This window comes from Pseudopodoces humilis, chromosome 17, assembly GCF_049639895.1.
Source record: "Pseudopodoces humilis isolate 2021_Gansu_Grassland_sample_001 chromosome 17, ASM4963989v1, whole genome shotgun sequence".
Taxonomy (NCBI): Eukaryota; Metazoa; Chordata; class Aves; order Passeriformes; family Paridae; genus Pseudopodoces; species Pseudopodoces humilis.
The window spans coordinates 870,708-893,336 of NC_142216.1; the positions used below are offsets into that span (position 1 = coordinate 870,708).

The 22,629-nt window shown below is 53.8% G+C and overlaps 1 protein-coding gene across 4 annotated transcripts in view; it reads right to left on the bottom strand.

The window, feature by feature from the left end:
• ARHGAP26 (Rho GTPase activating protein 26) overlaps positions 1-22,629 on the bottom strand; it is a 99,343-nt gene that overhangs the window by 24,574 nt on the left and 52,140 nt on the right. For all 4 annotated transcript variants that reach the window (XM_088063710.1, XM_005523708.3, XM_014253152.2 and 1 more), the window contains exons 13-18: positions 20,888-20,953; positions 20,088-20,162; positions 15,714-15,801; positions 14,633-14,691; positions 13,824-13,929; positions 966-1,125 (exon numbers count right to left, since the gene is read on the bottom strand). In XM_088063710.1, coding sequence (XP_087919836.1) covers positions 966-1,125; positions 13,824-13,929; positions 14,633-14,691; positions 15,714-15,801; positions 20,088-20,162; positions 20,888-20,953 — 554 coding nt within the window. The remainder of the gene's footprint in view (positions 1-965; positions 1,126-13,823; positions 13,930-14,632; positions 14,692-15,713; positions 15,802-20,087; positions 20,163-20,887; positions 20,954-22,629) is intronic.

The window sequence follows — 22,629 nt, forward strand, 5'->3', positions numbered from 1 at the left end:
AGGGGGTGAAATTTTAAAACTGCGCAAACCCAAAGAGCAGCAGCCTTGTTGCTTGCTGATATTTGGTTATGTATTGTTCCTTTTCTGGACCCCCAGGCTCAGAGAAGGGCAGTGACCCCTCCAGACCAGCTCTCTCAAAGTCTCCCTCCACTGCTGGAGTCCATTAAATCCATTCTTCAGTGTCTTTCCTGCTCTACCTGTCCCTGCCAGACAGACAATTGGCACGGCCAGGTGTTCCCAACAGGAAAAGCACACGTTGTCTTGCTCAAGACAGAACTGGATGTGGACTTAGAGCTGTGGTGCCACCCCAGCCAGGGCAAGCTGGTTTCTACTTCTGCCTTCACTGCCCAAATGCACAAATCCGTTACTCCTTTCCAATCAAAACCAGGCTGACAGAAGATCATCATCAGGGAACTGGCTGCACTTAGAAGAAAATGGTATTTTTTAGCAATGCAGCCAGGGAGGGACAGCCAGGACCTCGGCCCCACCGAGCCACCACTGCTGCACTGACAGACCACAACATCCACAGCCAACAAACACAAACCCATCAGGATCCAGATCAACACTGTGGATAAAGCCAGCTCTTGGATAAACCTGGATTTAGCCAGCAAAGCAGGAGCCAGCCCAGTCGTGCACCTCAGTGTTTCGCTTCAGCGTTCATCTCTTGAAACCAAGGACAAACTGCCATGAACAAGTGGGAAGAGGGGAGAAAGGGAATTTCTGTGATGGAGGCACAGCCATGCTGACTCACTCTGGGCTGACCATAAACAAGGCTGGCTACTGGCAGCACTGGTCACACAACTACAGCCCAAGAAGCAGGTGCCAGCTGCCCTCTCCCCAGCACAGCCCCACCGTGGTGCCACTGGCCATGGGGAGAGAGGGGCCTGGGAGAGGGGGCTGCCATGGGCAAAGACCAATTCCTTTCCATAAACTACTGGCATGAAAGAAGCAAGGGAAGCCATTACCTTCTCATGGTTTTCTATTAAAATTTCAATCACAATGTTCTGGAATTTGATGTCCATAATGGCAGCGACTGTTTCCTCTTGAGGTCGAAGCAGCGTCGGCCCAAACACCACACCCAAGTTAGCAACAGTCATCAGGTTCTGCTTGTGATTATCTGCAACTCTGGGAAAAAAAAGAGAAAGAAAATGAAGTAGGTGATGGAACTAATCCACAGGGAACCCCCTCCCTGCCTCGTGGCTGGCACAAGGCTTACAACGCTGTTTACATTTTTCACGCTCCTGGTGAGCTCCTTGAAGGCTCAGCCATGTGGAAAAGTACAAATTTAACTGTTGTGTTCCTGGAGACCTTTCAGCCTCCATGAATTGACTAATCCCATAAAAAAAAACCTCAACCCCACGCCAGCCACTGAGCCTCATGCTGCAAACCACTCCCAGGAAAACATCTTGAATCATTAATGCTTAAAACCCTTCTGAAAACAAATTGTTGGACCTCTGACACATGCTCCTCTCCAACTCTGTGAGTGACCTCATATGTTCCAAAGGCCAATTCCTTCCCAGCCATTCCAGCACCAGAGGTCAGTCCCATCTGGCCCAGCCAGGCTGGCTGGGAGGCCAAGATGGGGCTTTTCCCCCAGATCCCCATGCCCCACGTGTTCCCTTCTCTGTGGCATGGGGACCCCCCCAAGATGGGGACACCCAAGCCCTCCTCCTCACCACCTCCATCTCTTTTAGTTCTCAAGAGGGCACAGACCAGCTCAGCAGGGTGAAGCAGCTCTCACTGAGGATGTGGCACCCTGGATCTGGTGTTTGAGGGGTCACCCTGGAGCAGCTCCAGCTGGCACCTGGTCTTAGAGGGGCAAAGCCCCAGCAGGGCCTCTGCTCTGCCTCTCCCCAAGGGGACACAGCTACAGGGACACATCAGGCACCCCTCGGCCATGCTGGGCTCTCTGTGCCCCTGGACACTGCTGAGTCTCACAGGGACACCTCTGAGTCTCACAGGGACACCTCTGAGTCTCACAGGGACACCTCTGTGCCCCTGGACACCCCTGAGTCTCAGGGGACACCTCTGTGCCCCTGGACACTGCTGAGTCTCACAGGGACACCTCTGACTCTCACAGGGACACCCCTGAGTCTCAGGGGACACCTCTGTGCCCCCTGGACACTGCTGAGTCTCACAGGGACACCTCTGACTCTCACAGGGACACCCCTGAGTCTCAGGGGACACCTCTGTGCCCCCTGGACACTGCTGAGTCTCACAGGGACACCTCTGTGCCCCTGGACACCCCTGAGTCTCAGGGGACACGCGAGTGCCCGTGCCCTGTGCTGCAGCCCTGCTGCCCTGTCTCCAGGAGTCTTTCTTGTGGTTTGCTCCTGACCTGTTCAACCAGGAAATGTGGCGGCCTCAGGCTGTGTGCTCACCCAGCTGTAGCCTGAGGGGGTTTTAGTGGCTTTTCCTTCACTTTCTCTCCTGTTTCTCTCACAAATGCAGCAGGCCAGCACACAGTGACGCTCAGACTCACTTGCTGGACTGACCCTAAAATTTATTGCCGTGAGTTTCTGTCATTGATCTGGGGGTCAAGACATTCGTGTGCGAGCTCAGCATATTTCAGCACACTGCAAGCCCAGGATGGTTAAAAAGAAAAGATGCTTTCCATCATTTTCCATCCAAATCTCACCTGAACCAGCAAAGAACTCATCCCAACATACAGCTCCCCAGGCAGCAGACAGAGGCCTCATCACAAGGGGGGCTCAGGGCTGCTGGCTTAGCTCCCCCCAACAGCAACATCGGCCCTACTCACTGCCTGGGCAAGAAGCCTCATCTCATCTCATCCCTGGGGAACAGGCAGAGCTGTCCCCTCACTGAGTCTGCGCTTGGGATCCAGCCTCAGAGTGGGGAGCTCCTGGCCAAAGCCCTGGGGAGCTGGCAGGACCTCCCTCCTACCCGTAACTCCCCCCACTGCCAGGAAGCTCTGAATATTTGATCAGAGCCTGCGGGAAATCTCCGGTGTCAGTAAATGGCTGGGGCAGATGGGCAGCCCTGGAGAGGGGCTCTGCCACTGAGATGGGACATGCTGCTCACACTGCCACCCAGCCATGCCCACCCCTGGGCAGGCACAGAGCTCATCCTCATCCTCATCCCCATCCTCGTCCTCATCCCCATCCCCATCCCCATCCCCATCCCCATCCCCATCCTCATCCCTGCCCTCGTCCCCATCCTCATCCTCATCCCTATCCTCATCCTCATCCTTGTCCCCGTCCCCATCCCCATCCCCATCCCATCCCATCCTCATCCCCATCCCCATCCCATCCTCATCCCTGTCCCCATCCTCATCCCTGCCCTCGTCCCCATCCTCATCCTCATCCCTATCCTCATCCTCATCCTCGTCCCCATCCCCATCCCATCCCCATCCCCACACCCAAGAGCTCACCAGGCTGCTCATGGCCATGCCAGCACCCCTGAGCTGTGAGGGGAAACAAACTCTCCTTAGGGAGTCACAACCTCATGGAGCAGCGAGAAAGGCAGAGCAAGTCCAACAAGAAACAATATATACTAAATAATACTTACATGGGGATTCAAACCTCACAAATCCCAGTGACATTTTTGCATTGCAAAATTGCATTTCAGACACACATTCACATGCTCCTAATTGGATATGGTAAAATGCAGCTGCAGTCCAAATGGCTTTCAAAAGCACTAATAAAATAATAATTTTAATGATTTTCTGTGGTTAGTAAAACAATGTTCATTTATAAAAAAAAAAACACCTGAATTGATCTAAGTCGCACAAAATTAGGTGCCTCCATTTCTCATTACTGCTACCATGTCCTACATCACCCTAATAAATTGCACTGTCATCAGCTCATTACAGGGAGGCAGCTGAGCGTGGTCCTGTAATTATTTCAGACTGGGCTATTGATGGTTCCCCAGGCAGGACATGGTCCCACAGCACAGCCACGGGCCTGCCCAGGTTCTGCCCACTCACCCACGGCGTGCTGGGCCTCGCCCCCACCACCAAACCCCTGCCCAGGGGACTTGACTCTGCCTCTGGAAGCGTGGGAGCTGTTCTGCAGCTGTGCAGAAAGGAGTCCTGCTCCTTTCTGGAGTGAGCCTCGGTGGCACATGAACTCCTGCTCTGCACCACAGGTACTTTTCCAGCAGCAGCCATCCCTGTGCCGGGTCATCACAGCCGTGCTCCAAAACATGATTCACCTTTCACATCCTTCAAATTCCCCATCCATTACCCACAGGATAATTTACTCTGAATTACAGCTCTTCATCATCCTTTGTGCTAGGAAATAACGCGCGGTTTCTAACGATGGGTGTTCTCAGCCCAAAGTGGCCTTAATGCCGGGGCTGTTCGGCAGGGACTGTCAGTGCCATTCCTCAGCTGCTCTTTGCACGTTTTCCAAGCATTCACTGTATTTTCCTTTTAACCTGCCGTTTCTTTCCGGCCCCTGATGCACTCTGACAGAACTGCACTATCGTTCATGTCCATGGGTCCTTTTTCTGCTCCCCGCTTTACAGAGTCACTTCCAGCAGAGCAGAAAGCAACAATGAACGGAGGAATGTGCAGGACTCTTCACCTCCTCGCTCCTGCTCGGGGCTCACGGTGGCTGGCTCTGCCCTTGGGACCCCGGGCTGTTCCTTCTGCTGGCAGCACACGGTGAGGACCAGCCTGGGCTGTGGGACAGGCAGAGCCCCTTGGCCAGGGGAATGTCTGTGCTCAGCACCGCTCACCAGAGAGCAGCTCCAGCAGCTCCTGACCCACCTGGTGCTGAGCCAGCAGCCCTGTGGGACACTGCAGTGACACTGGTGTCACTGGGACCCAGCCCTGCCACACCCTGGGGACAGCCCAGGCCATTCCCAGGGTGTCCTTCACCTGCTCGCTGCCTTTCAGCAAAACAAAGGAGAATGGAGTGGAGTAAATCCATCTGGGGTGTTAAATTAGATTATGCCCGGGTTGCCTGGATACTGTATAATCACCGCCATGACCAAACACAATTTAATATGGGGTAATTGGTAGCCAAGGTTCAGTGCAGGGGAAGCAGGGAACAGTCAATATTCCAGTGTGGTCGGAGCTCCTGTGGGTGCCACAGGGGCTCCTGGCTCTGCTCCCACAGAGCTCCTGCCTCCTGTGTCTGGAATTACTTCCTACATGGATTTTATAGACGTATTTATGTGTATGTATATAAAAACTGCTCTGTGTGTATTTTCTATATAAACATGTATTATATATATATAGAACGCATGTATCTGAATCTCAGCCAAAAGTGCCATTATTAGTTCAAATATCTTCCCTGATTCAGAACGAAATCTCTGAGCAAACAACCATCTGAAGGAACAAAAGGAAAATCTGGAGTGTTTCTATTTCCATGCCTGGGACAAACCTTTGCAATCAAAGTGCTTGTTGTGGCTGGCCTAGCAAGTCTTCACAGGATGGAAAATAATGCAGCTCATTCCTTTTGCTACATCCCCTGTCTGCCACCACCAGCAGAGCTTCTGTTTAACAGAGCCCAGCAATCCCCAAAACCATTTAGGCTGCTCTGAGTGGTTTGATAAAAATTAAACACCTTGCACAGAGGGAAGGTAAAAAGCAGAGGGAGTAGAGGCAGCACGCTGGGTGGAGAGGCATCTGTGGCACCAGAGCCACCAGCCTTGTTCCCACAAATTATGTGCAAAGAATCATGGAATCATTTAGGTGGGAAAAGCCCTCCAAGATCATGGAGCCAAACTGCTCTCCCAGCACTGCCAAGGCCACCGCTCAGCAATATCCTCAGGTTTAAATCCCTCCAGCAATGGTGACTCCACCACTTCCCAGGGCAGCCTGTGACAGGGCTGGACAACCCTTTCAAGGAAGGAATTTTCCCTAATATCCAACCTGAAACCTCCCTACTACAACTTGAGGACATTCCCTCTTGTCCTGTCACTTGTAACCCAGGAAAAGAGGCTGACTCCCACTCACCTGCCTACAACCTCCTGCCAGGGACTTGTGCAGAGCCAGAAGGGCCCCCTGAGCCTCCTTTTCTCCAGGCTGAGCCCCTTTCCAGCTCCCTCAGCTGCTCCTCATCAGCCTTGTGCTCCAGGCCCTTCCACAGCTCCATTCTGTCTCTGGACACACTCCAGAAATGCCCTGGGGCAGCACAGCCCCTGCCTGGGCAGGCTCAGCAGGGCTGGGCTTTGTCCAGTGGACACAGCTGGGACCCCACAGCCCCTGCCCTGGCAGCCCCCACTCCAGCCCAGCCCTTCACCCTGGACCTCACCAGACAGACAGACAGACAGACAGACAGAGCAGCCTGAGCACACACAACTGGGGGCATTTGCCAGATACAATCTCATGAGTTCTGGGAAATGTTCCTGGGTGCATTTAACTCATCCCTGCACATTGCTGAGTTTAATGGGGCTGTGGCTGATGAGCGAAGAGCTGGAGAGGGAAGAGGGGCTGGGCTGGGCACCACTCAGCTTCACCCCTCTCCCAGGGGCTGGTGGAGCTGTGTCCCCAGAGATGGTGGCCCTGCAGCTCCCTGGGGATGATTCACCTCACACTCACAGCCAGGGTGGGTTTCCCAGCCTCGGGAATGTGTCTGATGGCAGCAGGTGTTTATTGCAGGAATGTTGTAACTGGCACCCAGCACAGAGCTGGTGAAACCAGTGATGCAATTCCAGCTGCAGCAGCACCCACTGGTGTCCCAGGCAGCTACATCAGTCAATCACACATTCCTAAATCGTTCCTAAAAAGCTCACGTGCATGGCAGGAGGTGACAGGGACACTGGTCTGCAGTGGCTGCTGGCAGGGAGGAGCAGGGAGCACAACCCTTCACCTTGTGTTCCAAAGCCATGTGGATGTGGCACCTGGGGACATGGGCTAGTGGTGGCCCTGGCAGTGCTGGGGGAATGGCTGGACATGATGATCTTGGTGAGTTTTTCCAGCTTTAAAGATTCCATGATTCCCAAGCTGGAGCACACATGCACAGAAACTCCACATTTCCACACTGCACCATCATCCCTTCATCCTGCCTGTCCATCGAGGCTCTGGACATGCCTGTGCTCCCCAGGCTGCTCTGGATGCAGGGAGCTCTGCGAGGGCCAGAGGAGTCCAGAGCAGCAGGAACAAACTGGGCTCACCCAGCCACTGTTGGAACTGGGAACACTGGGAATATGGACAACCCCTGTCTGCAGCCAGGCCGTGGGCCACAGCTCTGCAGCTTCCCCAGCCCCACCGCTCCAGAGGAGTGCACAGGGAGGCCAGCAGATCCAGAAGGAGGACAGACCACCAGGGAATGACAAAAGCTCCCAGCAAAGGCAAGGGGAGACTTGCTGAATGCAAAACCCTTGCTGCTCTCGGGTTCCCTGCTCAGGTGGGACCAAACGTGGCCCTGCGCTGATTCCAGGAGCTCTGACTTGCTCCAACAAGACTCACTCCTTCTCCCGGGTGGATCTGGCCACAGCTGGATGCTTGGGTTCACTCCCAGGGAAAAAAAAAAGGGGCTCATGTTGCACTGAGAAGACACCGAGGCCAAATGTGAGGTTCAGTATCGGCGAGCCGGATCAGCGCGAATACCAAACGTGCTGCGACTCGCAGGGAAACACGCAGGGAGCTCAGCCCTGCTCGGGCTCAGCCTTCCCAGACTGAGCCACAGGGGTTTTTCCAAAGCCATCCTCTCTGGCTTGGGGCAAGCTGAGCTTGAGGGGGGATCTCAGAGCGATCCCAGCCCTGCTGGGCTGAGCGGCACCGGGCTGGCACATTTCCCGTGCCCGCCCCAGCAGCACTGCAGCTGTCCCCTGACAGCCTGGTACAAACCACAGGCCAGAGCTGATGTTAAATGTCGCCGTGGTTTCACCTGCACAAACACAGCCAGCAAAGGGGCCTCACCTCAAACACCCCTGGGCACGGGGCTGGAACAGGACCTGCCGTGGCTGCAGACTGTGCCCCTGCCACCCCAGTGCCAGCCCCAGCACTGCTGCACGGGCAGGTTTTCCTCCAAAACCAGACCTCGCTGGTGCTGCCACCCTGCAGTGATGAACCCACATGGCCAGCAGGGCAAGGAGAGCCCCACAGCAGGTCTGGGTTAACAAGGAATCCTTTGGAAGAGCTGCCGCCACGGCAAGCGCCGCGCCGGAGTCAACAACCTGCTGCATGGAGAAGAGCCAAAGAAAACGGGCTCCCAGAGAGCCTCCCAGCAGCAGCAGCGCTGGGCTGAGCTCCTGCAGCTCCCACATCCCACAGGGAACCATCCCAAGCCGGAGCCAGGTCACAGGGCCACGTGCAGGACATGCCTGGGGCACACCTGCACCTTCACACCAGTGCAGAGGCCATAGGCAAGGGCAACAGAGGGGGGTTGACCTTTTCTTTTCCCTTGGAGGTATTTTGGAGCTCATTCACTTCACAAATGCAAGGTTGGAGCTCACCCTTCCAAAATACTGAATTCCTAGAAGACAGTGTTAGAAGAAAGGGAATGTAGGAACAAGCAGCTTTCAGAGTTAACGATGTGAACAGCAGCAGGAAAAATGCTTCTCACGCCTTCGCCAGTGGGACAAGGTTTTGCCCAATGATTGGAAACACCCCTCACTCCCCCACTTCTGTACCCCCTGCCACACACACAGCTTGGAATGAGATGACCTTTAAATGTCCCTCCCAAGCCCAACCTTTCTGTGATTCTGCAGGCCAGGGATCACTCAAGCATCCTGGCAAAAGCTGCAGCTCAAAGACATCTTGGCAATGGTGATTTCCAGTCTCATTTCTTCTGCTGAAAGACTCTGACTAAAATCTCTCTTATAGAGTTTGGTTCAGTGCTGGGTCTGTTCATACAGAGCAAACAAGGGATGTGCTCTTGAAGACATCTCCATCCCACTCTGTCTGCGGGGACGGTGCAGACACCACCAGGGAGACTCTGACCAGTTATTGGAAATCTTTTGCTCACTCTCGATTCAATCTCTTTCCATACCCAGTTTCAGTTTCACTGTGATAAACAATTAAAAAGAATCCAGGTAATTATGTGCTATCAACAACCTCTACCCAACAACACCAAGTTCAGACACAAGCCCACAAGAATTCTCACTTGAGGAATGCAAAATGCCTGGTGCTGCTCCTGGAGATGCAGGAGGAGCTCTGCAGAGATGTTCAACCACAGAAACTCCTCAGCAAACACAGCAGCTGCTGTGTTACAAGCTGCTAAGTCACCATGCCAGGCTGGTGATGCCAGCTTTAGTCCAAGACCCCCATCATCCTGTCTCCAGACTCCAGTCTTGTGCAGGATGTGGGTGCAAGAGAACCTAACAAGGGACTGCAGGCTCTGGGCACATTCCCCTCCAGCTAAAAACTGGAGAGCCTGCACGAGAGAGAAGGACCTTTCAGAGAAGCATGGAAGGAAAAGCCACCAGCACCCACACAGCTGCTCCAGGGACAATCCAGACAGGGGGGGTTAAAAGTTCATTTGCAGAAGCAGAACAAAACCTCTTGCTAATTTACACATTACAGGAAGCCAAGCCCAAAAAACCCAGTGAACACCTACAGGGCTTTTCGTGGTGGTTTGTAATTCTTCAGAATCTCATATTAAAAACAAAAGCAGAGGAGTGAGAGGGAGGCAGAGCTGGCAAGGGCAGGCACAGAGTGCTGCAGGGCTGTCTCACCTCTGTGGAAGCATCACTGGCTCCTCAAACACCAAACACGTGAGGGAGAGCAGAGCAAAGGGGAAACCAAAGGTGCTGCTGCTCCCCACAAGGCTCTGCTCCCTCCAGCTCCAGAGCACAAATCATAGAACCATGGAACAACACAATGGCTTGGGTTGGAAGGACCTTAAAGCCCAACTCATTCCAACTAGGGAAAATGCAGAAGGGGTAGAAGAGCACAGCATGAGCCTGACCCAGGAGAGCCAAGCCCCAGGCAGGGTTCTCCCAGCTCCTGCAAGGCAGCACGTGCCTACAGAGAAACTCCTTCCATGTCACCTCCCTTTCACCAACCTCACAAGCACCCAGATCCTTTGGGTCACTTGAAGCCCAGGGCTTTGCCTGGATCCAGCACTGCCACGACCCAAAAGGAGCAGAAGCAGGCACTGGGCATAAAAATGGCATTCCCAAGGACAGCAAGGAGAGCCACCGGCCCACAGACAGCTCCCGTTTGCCTCTGGCAGCCAAATCAGGCGAGCAGCACACGAGAGCAGAGCATCCCAGAGGCCTCAGTGGCTAGTGGAAATTTCCAGAATGTCCTGGACAAGAACGACTTACTGGAAGCAATACATAAATCAAGCAAATGAATAGTTACCAGACAGCAGCATAAACAGCTGCCACGGGGATGAAATCAGACCTGCTGTGCCAAGAGGCGGCAGCCTCCTTGCCGGCTGCACCTTCGGGGGAAACAGGCAGAAGAAGGCCAGGAAAAGCAGGTTCCCGGGGGAGCTGCCAGCCCTGGTCCTGCAGAGGTGCCCAGGGGCTCCTGGGGCTGCTGGGCACGGCGGTGCCGTGGTGAGCACCGGAGCAGCTCCCGCAGGGCTCGGCAGCGCAGCGCGGCCCCGAGCGCCGCCCGGAGCCGCCCCACGCCGACAAAAACAAGCCCTGCTTGTATTTTTAGGCAGAAGACCTGGAGGAATTTTTTCTTCTTCTCCTTTGCCAGCAATCCCTGGTTGAGCAGCGAGCCCTGGGGAACGTGCCAGGCTCCGTGTCCGGCCCCTGGCCCGTGGTGGCCTTTGCTGGATCCCCAGCAGCAGCTGCACTGCAGAGCCCATGGAAACCATCACCCTGATAAACAGCAAACAGTTTGTGCAGGAGATAACAATCACTGTCATCTTGGTTAAAACACGTAAACTAGAGAACACCACCACAGCAAAACCAAAGGGAACCAGCCAGTGTTGGCCAGGCCACGGCTGGGAGTGATTAGAGATAATTAATTCTGCTAAATACACGTAGGCACAGCTCGGCTGCAGCCTCCTCCATGGTCCTGACTTTGGCACAAGAGGAGTGGGTGTGTGGATCTGGGGCTGTGGGGGCAGTGGCAGCGATGCCAGCCCACGGAAGGGTCTGGGAATCACACTGAAGGGGTATGAGCCTGGCACCTGTCTGTGCTGGAGAACCTGGACTCGCTGCCACAAGAGCAAAGCAAAGCTCAGGTGTCAAATTATGGCCCTGCATGAAAAATAATTCCCTAAATGCTTGAAATACAATCAGAGTGAAATCCCCCCTACTCTGCACCTCCACAGCATTGACTCCTGGGTGAGAAAGTACATTACAAAAGAAGAAGGAGACAGGGATGATATTGCAGCTCCGCTAATAAAAATGGCAATTTTCTGCAACCAGCTTCACTCCAGCAGCACCCCTGGCACAGCCACCCTGGCAGCACCACAGGCACCTTGTTCTACTTTGACTTATTTGGCATTAAAACAAATTGGTTTAATCACAGAATCCCAGACTGGTTCAGGCTGGAAGGCTAAAAGGAGCAGGGGTGGGAACCACTCCTGCCATAGTGAAGAACTGCCTGGACATATGGACATGAGGCTGAAGGCAGCACAAATGGGCTTGGGGATGCAGTAAGAGGCAGAAATCAAAATTTTATATCAAAACGCTCCTCACCCTCAACCCTGTCCGTGCCTGTTCCTGAGATTTGTCCTCTCCCTCCTCTGTGGGCCCCTCTCACTGCACCCCAGTTCTGTGGTCCCCAGCTGCCATGGGACCCACCTGATGGGGAAGCTGAACCACCTCCAAGGCTCTTATCCTGTCTGATACTGGGGTTAATAATTGCCGTTTTTGAACATTTCATCTTTCTTACCAGTTTTATTACTGTTAATAAAAACTGCAGCTTCATCACATGAGGAGCCCCACATCCCTCATCAGTGCAGCAGAGCACGTACACCCCTAAAACACAGAAGTCAGAAACCACCCAAGATAGCCTCTTTCTTTACTTGACCGACTCAGCCCAAGTTCTGGTTTTAGTGTCAGAAATCTCCGCAGCAAGACTGTGAGAAATACTTTTTTAGCTCATCTGATAAACATGCAAATCTTGATTATTCATATGTTACTTAAAATAAAAAGCCCAGACAGAAACAGATGAGACAAAGCCCTCCAAGCAGTGCAGCCCAGCTTGGCAGGGGCAGCCAGAGGCCCTCGGCTTTGCCCACGTTGGCTGTGGGTGCCCTGCTGTCAGCAGCACCCACACCTGGCTGGTCCCACACATCTGGAGCAGCCCCCCCTCCAAACATCTGCTGCAGATGTGAAGATTTCTCTCCATTCTTGTCTTTAATCTGGCTCAATGGCACTGCAGCCTCAAGCAGCTCTTTTAGAGAGTAATGGCAACGAGCCCTGGTCCTGGCTGCCCCATGGGCACTCCTGGATCAGGGCTCCTGGATCAGGGCAGGGGCTGCAGGAGCAGCCCCAGAGGGATGCTGAGAGCTCATGCCTGGGGCTGGCTGTGCCTCCACAGCCCAGGATCCTCCAGGAATGGCACCAGGGCTGGGGAGCTCAGCAGGCTCTCACTCCTCAGCTTCCTGCCCTTCTGTGAGATAATTTTTTTCCTATTAAATAACACTATGAGCTGTTTCTCTTCCTAAAATAGCACACACCACCACACACACTGTTTGTTTTGTTTGAATTCCTTCCCCACTAAAGCAGCACAAACCCCACTGTAGACCTGACTCCACATCTCTACTCCATCACCAGGTTTTTCCTTTAGATGGAAAACACTGAAGCAATTACAGATTCCCTGCACATACAAAATCACAGCATCCCAGAATAGCTTGGCTGGGAAGGGACCTTAAAGCTCACCCAGTTCCACTCTTTGCCATGGGCAGGGGCACCTTCCACTGGCCCAGATTGCTCCAAGCCCCGTCCAGCCTGGCCTCAGACACTTCCAGGGATCCAGAGGCAGCCCCAGCTGCTCTGGGCAATCCCATCTGGCTGATGGGAGCACCTGGAACCACTGGGCCTTGGCTTCAGGCTGTAAATGCAGAAGGTTTGAAACCAACACCTAAACCAGCAATTTGGTTTTCAACAGCCTTTGCCAGGGACCCCATGAAGCAGACACGAGCCCAGGCCACAAGAAAGCATCTGGAGTTGTGTTTAAGCCTATTTAAATTACATTTGTTATTTTTTTCTTTTAAACAGATAACTTGGATTCTTCCAGATCTCCTCCTAAGCAGTCATCCCAATTTTTCATTCCCCAGGTTTCCCAATCCTGCCTCAGCCCTGCTGTTCCTGCAGGTCCAACCCTGCAGCCTTGAGGCTGCCACAAACACCTGACGATGCTTTCACTCCTAAAACACTAATCAAAGGTTTCCATGGGAACCTGCAGGAGCAGGAAGAAGAAGGGAAATTACAGGTCAGCTCTACCACCCAATGGAAAAAAAAAATCCCGTTCCTTCGCCCTCACAAAGTTTCAAGGTAACACAAAAATATTGATTCATCAAGGTGCAGAAAGACAGAAAATATGATGCCCCAGAGTCATCAATTGTTGTGTAAAGAAATCACTTTTAGTCCTTCAGTGAGAGGTTTGCTCTGAAAGCACGTGAGGAGCTTCACCTCTGCTCTGCCTCCTGGGCAGCCAAACCCATCCCAGGCCATGAAAGCAACACGAGGTTCCCAGGAGGGAATGGGTTCCTGGTGCTGCCCCAGGGCTGGGGCTGGCTGGGATCTCCTGGATCTGGGATCTCCTGGATCTGGGATCTCCTGGATCTGGGATCTCCTGCCCCTCATCCCTCCCTCCCTCTCCCCCTCCCACCCCACTGGGTCTCTCGGCCCTCGGTTCCCTCACACGAGGGTTTCCAGTTGCCAACCAGATATGACTCAGCACCACACACACACAAGGAAACTTTTCCACCACTATTAACTTTCAGAGGAAATGGAAAAAGGAGAGAAAAACACATCAGTCATAAACTTACTTTGCCAAATGGTTCATGAGCAAGTGCAGCATCTGCCTGTTTTTCTCCGGGAGCCGATGAACGAGGCTGTGAATCTCCGACACCCTGGACTCCTGATTCTCTAGTTCTGCATGGGAAACAGGAGATGATTTATCTCCACATTAGGGGGCTGGTATGGGAAGAGGCCTAATACAGTCCCTGACAGACATCCCAGGGAGCTGCTCCATCCCACACCCAGGCACTGCAGACACTCCCCACGGTGCTGCTCCTTCCCATCAAATCCATCCAGCAGTTTCCAAGGGAAGACTGAAGGGGCTGAAACGGGGAGCTGGGGGATGCCACGTGAGCAGCACGGTGAGCAGGGCAGGGCTGCCTGCAAGCAGGGCAATTCCAGCAACGGGAACTCGGGTACATTCCATGTTGAGTGTGTCCAGCACAGGCCAGGCTGGAGCATCTGCTGGGCCCATGGTGCTAAGTGGGAGCTGCTGGAGGAGGCCACGGACCACGGGGCCCTCCTGACATCCCACAGGCTGCCAGCAGAACATCCCCCAGCAAAGCCCCTTCCCCTGGGCACTGAAGGAAAGGTGGCCCAGACCTCTGAAGCAGCAGAGAGCCCCCCAAACACCGCGGTGCAGTTTAACAACAGCCGACGGTCCCAGCGCCAGCTCCCGGCAGTGCCTGCGCTTCCTCCTCCTCCTCTGGGCACTCCCTGCCCCACTCCAGCCCTGCCCTGGGCCAGGACACAGCCCAGGAGTGTGGCAGGGGGATGGCAGCCACTGGCAAGCGAGGCTCCTCTTCGGGAGCGGGGCCACAAACATCAACAAACTTACTCGCTGCTTTGATGAAGCTCCTTTGAAACTGGTACATCATGAGGGGCCCTGGGAGCATTCTGCAAGATAAAAAGGAAACAGGCACAAAACACATCTGAGGAACACAATCCACACCAAGAAAGCTTTGCCCCTACAATACACTCAGCTCCATTTTGAAAAGGCCAGAACTAAGCAACACCAGCTCTAATTAGTTCTCCCCATCAGAAGGAGTAAGATCTATGCAAGGACCTTCGATTTATTCACCACTAAATTAATCTTTCATTTTAGCTTTCCTCCAGTAACACAGCTTCAGTGCATTACTGAGGCCATGATTTCCAAGTTTGAAAATAAATTTAAAAGATAAACAAGCCTAGCTGTAAAACTTTCCCAATCCCCCCTCCCACTGCTGCATCCCTTCAGAGGAGCACACTGGTGCTGCCCACATTCCTCTTTGCTTTGCCAACAGTTCAGACTCCGGAGCAAAGGTTGCCAATCATGCAAAATTCTGTGATTTTCTAGGCTGGGATCCACCAGGCTAATTACACTTATCACCCTAATTGGATTTAGGCTCTCTCTTGTGCTCTCTCTCAAACACAACCCAGCACACAACAGTCACTGAGAGCAAGGAGCTGCGGTCACAACAGGTAGAAGCACGTTGTGGATAATGAGATGCTGCTGGTTGCCAACACCCAATCCTGTTGGGAAGATCCCCAGGATGATACTGGCTCGCCTGATGCACAGAAATCCTAACTACAGCAAAGCTGGAAAAGCTCTACAGCCCCTGCCCTTACACAGCACTGCCCTCCCCCTCTGCCACATGCCCAGAAGGTGGAAGTCCACCGGGAAAAGCTCAGGGAAAAGCTTAAATCAAGGCAGGGGATGCAAGAATGAGCTTTTAAAATCATGTTTGTATAATACATGCATCTGCCAGAGCTGAGTGTGTTCCCCAGATCCTTCTCAAACATACTGGAAAAATCAGGGAAAAGCCAGAATAAATTCCCTAAGAGCAGTTTCTGCTCTGCCTCCATAAAAGTGCTGCTGTTAATGATCTGCAATAACAGGCAACGCCCCTCCTGAAGCCAGGTGAGGCTTTTCTCCTTACCTCAGGTACGTTTTCAGCGCACTAGTAATGGTCTTGATCTCCCACTCTGCACAGATCTCTGTGTCTGTCTCTGTGGCTGTCTTGGGGTCTGTGGAGGAAGACAAAAAAGCAGTAACTGAAGGAAACTGAAGACAATTCCAGCTTGTGCCAGCTCAGCTGTGTGGGGAGACCATCCCAGCCCATTTTATTCGCTGTTCCCAGCTCAGGACAGGTCTGCAGGGGTGTGGGGCTCATCACCCAGGACAGGCCAAACTCACTAGCACGGGATGAGAGAAGGAACAGGGAATCCTCCATCCCGAGCAAGGACAGGGGAGCGCGGATGGAGCGTGCCAGGACAGCGGGCACAGCAGCCCCAGGTGCTCGGTGACAGCAGTGACAGCCAGGCACAGGCAGACAGGGACCTTCCTCCACACAATGTCCAGCACCATCATCCTGCAGCCACCTCCCCACCTGCCCCTGGCTGGCAATTACAGCCACAGCCACCTGTGGTCACCTGCAGAGACACCTGCACAGTCACCTGCAGAGCCACCTCCAGAGCCACCTGCAGTCACCTCCAGGCCAGTGGGAAGTGGGCTCAGGCTTAGCACTGAGTCCCAGACAGCAACAGATCTGAGCTGGGGCCAGGAGCACCAAACCAAGGCCAGGAGCACCAAACCAAGGCCAGGAGCACCAAACCAAGGCCAGGAGCACCAAGCCAAGGCCAGAAACACCAAACCAAGGCCAGGAGCACCAAACTGAGGGCAGTAGCACCAAGTCAAGGCCAGGAGCTCCAAGCCAAGGCCAGGAGCACCAAACCAAGGCCAGGAGCACCAAACTGAGGGCAGTAGCACCAAGTCAAGGCCAGGAGCTCCAAGCCAAGGCCAGGAGCACCAAACCAAGGCCATGGAAAAGCCGGGCATGGAAGTGCCCCATGTGCTGATCTCTCCTGCCTGGACACTGCTCCACCAACGCTCTTTGCCAACTCCATCCTGGAAACTCAGCCAGGTCCCTGCTCCCAGCAGAACCCAGGGGAGCCCCTGAGAGGGTCCCTGGCTGTGGGTCCCACCAGTGCCAAGTGTCCCTGGGGAGCAGCACAGGGCTCCCACTGTCCCCAGGGTGACACAGCAGCTCCCACAGGCTCAGCTCAGGGGATTTTTTTGCCTTTTCACAGATACAAATAATGCACTTCTGAATTTTAAAGCCCCATGTAAGCACTGGGAGATTTTTAACCTACTTAAAAGAATGCCATGAATAGAGTTCAGCGTTCCCTCAAGGCAAAGGGTTTATTTTAATTAAAAAAACCATCAAGAGGTGCTTGGAAAAGTAAACACATAAGAAATGCATATTCACACAAAGATCATGTGTGTCTCAGCAATCACACAAATGACCTCCATCCTCCTGACTCAACGCCCAGGAAACTTCCTACAGCACTGCCTTTACAAGGAGAGAATTTTAATGGAGTCAAGATAAGTGTGGCATAGTAAAAAAAAAAAATCAACAAATCCCCTAGAAGTTCCATCATTTTTAAAAAAACCAAAACTTTTTAACCAAAGTAGAACAAACAACTCCAGACCCTGTGTCTTTGCAAAGGCTCACCCAGCAGCTCCTAGGCAGGATCATGGAACACGAGGTGAAATTCCTCAGTCAGTCCCATGAAAAGGCTCAGAGCAGTTAATCAGCTCCCCTTGACCTTCAAATTCATGAGTCTGCAAGAAGTTGCTGCCGTGGGCTGCAGCTGCAGCATCTGTCTCCCCAGGCAGCGATGCCGCAGCCAGCGCCAGCCCAGCCTCCACAAGGACACAACTCCACAGGAACTGGGGCCAAGGTGGAACCAGGGGCTGCAAAAGCACCCACAGCCCAGCCAGCATTAACCCTGGAGCTGCTTTCTGCTGCCGATCCCTCGTCTGATGTCTCTCATAAATTCCTCCAGGGTGAGGGGAACAGCCTGGGGAAGCACCTCATCACCTCAGTGTGATTATCACGGAGAGACTTCCAGAACAGCCTCAGGGATGGTACATCCCAGCAGGGAGGGGCTGCAAAGGAGCCCCACTCCCAGCCCTTCTGGCCCCTGGCAAAGGAGCAGGAGCAGATCAGGTGCTGTAACTCACCTATTGCAGAGTTCACACCTGCTGGGGCTCCCACAACAAACCCTCTCAAGGGAGCTCCCACTGATGGAAGTTTGGTTATTTGTCGGGTTTTGTCCTCATTTTGATGGCACAATGTGAATGCTGGGGAGATGTTTGCCCCCCAGCAGCCCTGGGAGCACCCCCACACTGCTTCACCCCAGATCTGCCCCGAACCCCAAGCCAGGGGTTGCCCCGGAGGGAGCAGAGCCCTGTGGCCACCGCGCCGAGCTCCTGCAGGGACACCTCGTGCCAGAGCCCTCCCTGCAGCCTCACTGACACCAGCTCAGGGAAACTCGATCTGTTTGCCATTTAAACTGTATGTGAGGCAGTAACGCTGCCCACATTCATTTCTAAATATAAGGGAGACCTGACAGTGGCAGCTCAGTTTGGCTCCTCCATTCACGAGGAGCCACGAGGGCAGCGAGAACAGAGAGGGTTTGACAAGGGACACGTTTCCGTGTGACACCCGTTTCACAGACAGCCCAAACACCGGGGCTGATGAAGATTAATCCCCCACAGTTTGGAGGAATTATGGAGTCACGGGTTTGCAAAGCATCCCGAGGATTGACACCATGGGGGATTCCCAGAAGGGGTCCCACTCCCAGCCCTGACCCAGCCGGGCTTCCAGCACCAACAACCAGCGAGGACACACCGGGACAAAGGAAAAGCACCAGCGATTTATCACCTCCTTACGAGACACCAGGGCGACAGCTGAGTGGCTTCAGTGGCTGAGGAGATAATGGATGCTGGAAGGTGTCCAAGCCTGAATCCCTCCCAGCTCCACAGAGCTCTTCACCCAGGCGAGTTTTGCCATCTGTCGCAGCCCCAGGACGAGCACCAGGACTGACGCCTCAGTGACAGGAGAACCACGGCCCTGCCACCCGGGATGTGGTGATGAGCATCACCAGAGGACCTGGCAGAGCACCTGCCAGGACCTGCCCTGGGGCACCAAGCCAGCCTGTTTTTACCAGCAGGGCTCTCGGCTGGACGCTGTCCCCGTGGTGCCCAGCGTGTGTGCCAGGGGACAGCGCTGGCTCCCCGCAGCCCTGCGATCTTCACGCGGCCCCAGCCGGCCCCAAACTTCTCCAATAACAGCACCAGCCACCAGCTCTCGTGACTGCAGTGAACTTTCCACAGCAAAGAGGTCCCCTGCACCCAGATTTGGAGCTTGGACTCCAACCACCTGCATTATCTGTTTCCCACAGGTTAACACTGACAGCTGAAACAGGCACCGTGGGCTTTGCTCACCAAACACCTTACTGGTGGGAAAAGAAGGAGGAATTGGAAAAGGAAAAGATGTTGAAACACAACAGATGAAAACCTTCTACAAGAAGAAAAATTCAGAGAAAGGAGCACTGGAGTTTTGTGAGGACAAGGAAGAGTCATGTAGCAAAGGAAAGATAGTAGGTGGAGGGAAAGAAAAGGTGACCAGAAATGCCACACACTTTCCCCAAGGAGTAACAAACACATTCAATAGGGCACTAACAAATTAGTAAGCATTTGTTTCACTGTTCCTAACAGCTATTTCATCTGTGGTTTTGCCAAGTCTGAGCAGCATCAGACAGGACTGGCCAAGGGCAGCTGCCCAGCTCCAGCCCAGCTCTGCTCTCTCTTCCACTGTTGTGTCTCAGGCATGTCTGGACAGACGGACAGACTGGTCCAGGGCTGCAGACGTGGGATGGAAATGCTGCCTGTGAGGTAAGGGCTGAAATAGCTCTGTCCACACAGCCAGAGCAAACCTCTGCCGTGCCAAGAGCCAGCAGCTTGTCCCTGTGGAGCATCCAGAACTGCAGGATCCAATGCCTCAGTCACGAGGGAAACGCATGCTGGAAAACTCTGGGCAAGACTGAGATAAACGGGCACAAGAAAATCCGTGGGGAAAGCAAGAACAGCCACAGGCAGCATGCAACATCCAGGAGAAAATAATTTCAAAGGGTGCTGGGAACAAGGGGGCATGTAGGAGATGAAAAGCCAGAGCTTTCAGCTATTTCTTTGAAGAATTTGGTTTGCATTTGGGGAGGCTGCCAGAACTCAGAGCATGTGTGAGCAGGACAGCAGTGACTGCAGCAGGACCTGCTGAAGCCAGGCCCTACACGAGTCCTACCTTCAGTCCTGCCCACGGTGCCCAGGACCTCCCGGCCTCGACCAGCACGTGGTCCTAGGGGCACAGTCACCACCATTAGGGACCCCAACAAGAGCCTCTGCTCCTTCTGGCAAGACTTCAAAGCAGCACAATCTCCTTGCCTTTAACAAAACTCCAGGCACTTACCCATTAATATACTCAGCAGCTTTTGAACTCTGGAGTTCACCCCCACGATCCGGTAGAGCCCCTGCTCATTGATCCCTAGGGAAAACAAGGCACTCGTCAGCAGAGGGTCACAAGAGCTCCCAAGATTTCTTTCACTTCTTTGGCTTCTCAAATAGCAAAGCCAATGAAACCTTCTCACCAATCAAATACAAAGCTACAGAAGATGGTCAAATTGGGGGTTGATATCAAGGTTTTCACGTATCCTATTCTATTTCCTTAGAAGTGTTACCCCTTTAGCTGAGGAATAAGGATCTAAGGACACTTTTCCTCCTTCCCACAGCCATGGCAGCCCCATGCAGGATCTGCACTTAAACAAGACAATTTAATTTACAAATTAACAAACTGTTACTGTGTCAAGTTCTTCAGGTTGAGGTCTGAGCCTTTTGCATCTGACTTCCCCCTGTGGGGCTGGGACAATCCCACCTGTATACAAGGGGATTCACAAGAGGTTTTGGGGACGGAATCCCAGGCGAGAGGACGTGCTCAGCAGCATTCCTGCAGGAAGGATGCTGAAGGGAACATCCCCCTCGGTCCTGTCCCCACTTTTGCACACCCAGGGCATCATTTCCTAACTCTGCCCCACGTTTGTGAGTTCCTGCTGGCCCAGCCGTGCGGCAAACGCTCCTCGGCATCGGCCCGAGCACGTTACGGCTCCATCTGATGTGCCTCATGAATCATTCTGTCCGTGAAAAGGGCAGGAAAGCAACGGCTCCACTGCCAACAGCTGCCCCAGAGCAAGCCCGGCCCGAGAGCTGCCCTACCTCTTGTTTCCACAGCGTGGATGCACTTCTTGATGATGCTGAAGCCGATGGTGTCCAGCTGTGCCGCTGCAGGGGAAGGGCAGAGAGCAGTGAGCAGCTGGCAGGGCAGGGCAGGGCCCCACAGCGAGCACCAGGCTGCTCCTCAATCCCTGCCATGCCAGCAATGCACCACTGCCCAGACCAGGAGCAGATGAATGAGGGCAGAAAAACACAAGTGCAGCAGTTTGTAGCAGCTGGAACCTGGCAAACACAGGCACTGATCCTCATTCCAGCCTCCACGTCCTCCTGAGCCAGGCCCTGCCCTCTGCCAGGCACCTACCACTGCAGATGGACAAAATTCATTTAGGAGCAAGGTGAGATAACCCAAATTTGTCTGGAAAGTTGAGAACGGGTTGCTTGGAAAGAAATTAAATCATACATTTTGACACAGCAAGTCCTTGAAAATGGCACACAAGGTATCCTGCCTCTGCCCGAGAGCTACAACAATGAGAATTAATGGATGTACAACTCAATTCACTTGTGCCAACGCAGGTTTTCACTTCTAAATTCAAGGAATTACTAATACAGGGACCCAAACACCTGCTGGAAGAATTCATCCCACTGAGAGCTTTCCACCAGTGCCTGGAAAACTCTGCCCACAGCCAGCTGTTTGTTATGGAATATCAGGGAGGGTTGGAAAACCTTCCAGAGGGCAGGAGCCCCTCAGAGAAGGGTGGGCAAAGCCCCCCGGGCTGCAGCCGCAGGGAATGCCGTGATGTGAGAGCTGTGTTCTGTGCAGAGCAGGGCAGGGAGCAGAGCCTGGGGCTGGCAGTGCCCTCAGCAAGGCACGTGCAGCCCCTCTGCTGGCAGGGCACCCCCTGCTCCCCCTCCCACGGCAGCTGCCAGCTCACACTCGCACCGAGCAGCCCCTTCCTAATCCCCTGCTTTGAGTCCTGTGCTGGGGTGGGCTCTGTGTGGCCACAAGCACCCAAAGCAGTGCAGAGGAAAACAGCCCTGTTGTGTTTTCCTGGGCAGGCAGGCCGCAGTGCCGAGCCAACACAAGCACACGAGCTGCAGGATGCCCGTGCCACAGGACGGGCGTGAGGATAATCCAGGAGCTGCAGGGCCCTTTGCTGGGCACCCTCAGGGCTCCCAGCAGGGATGCAGCACAAACCCAGCGTTCCATCCCCCAGCAGGGCACAGCTGCCATTCCCAGGTCACTGAGAAACACAGGAGAAGCTCCAAACCCTGCTGTGGAAACTCTCTTGCTGCAGCAAACCCAGCCCAGCAGGTCTGGGCTTGGCACTGGTGTGACCCTGACCTGTGGGCAGCCCTGTGTGGTGCTGACAGCTTGGATCGCTGCTCCAGGCTCTCTGCCATCCACTGCAGGTGCCAACCCATCCCACACACCGGCAGTTTTCCTTCAGCCCCTTGTGTGTTTGGACAGGGCTTGGAGCAACCTGGGATAGTGGAAGATGTCCCTGCCCACAGCAGGATCATCTCCCAGGTCCTTTCCAGCCCAAGCCATTCCATGGTTCCATAACCCTGCAGGGATCCCACCTCCCCGCAGCAGCAGCAGGAGGAGAAAGCCCAGCAGTGCCTCTGGATGGAAGTGACCTGGCACAATCCCCCTAAGCAGATGAGGGAGCTCTTCCACTCCCTGTCAAGCTCTGGATCAGGAAAGGTTGGGGATTTATTTGCAGTAGCTATATCCAGAAATAATATCTGATTAAATATCCAAAGTGCTTTTATTCATCCTTAAA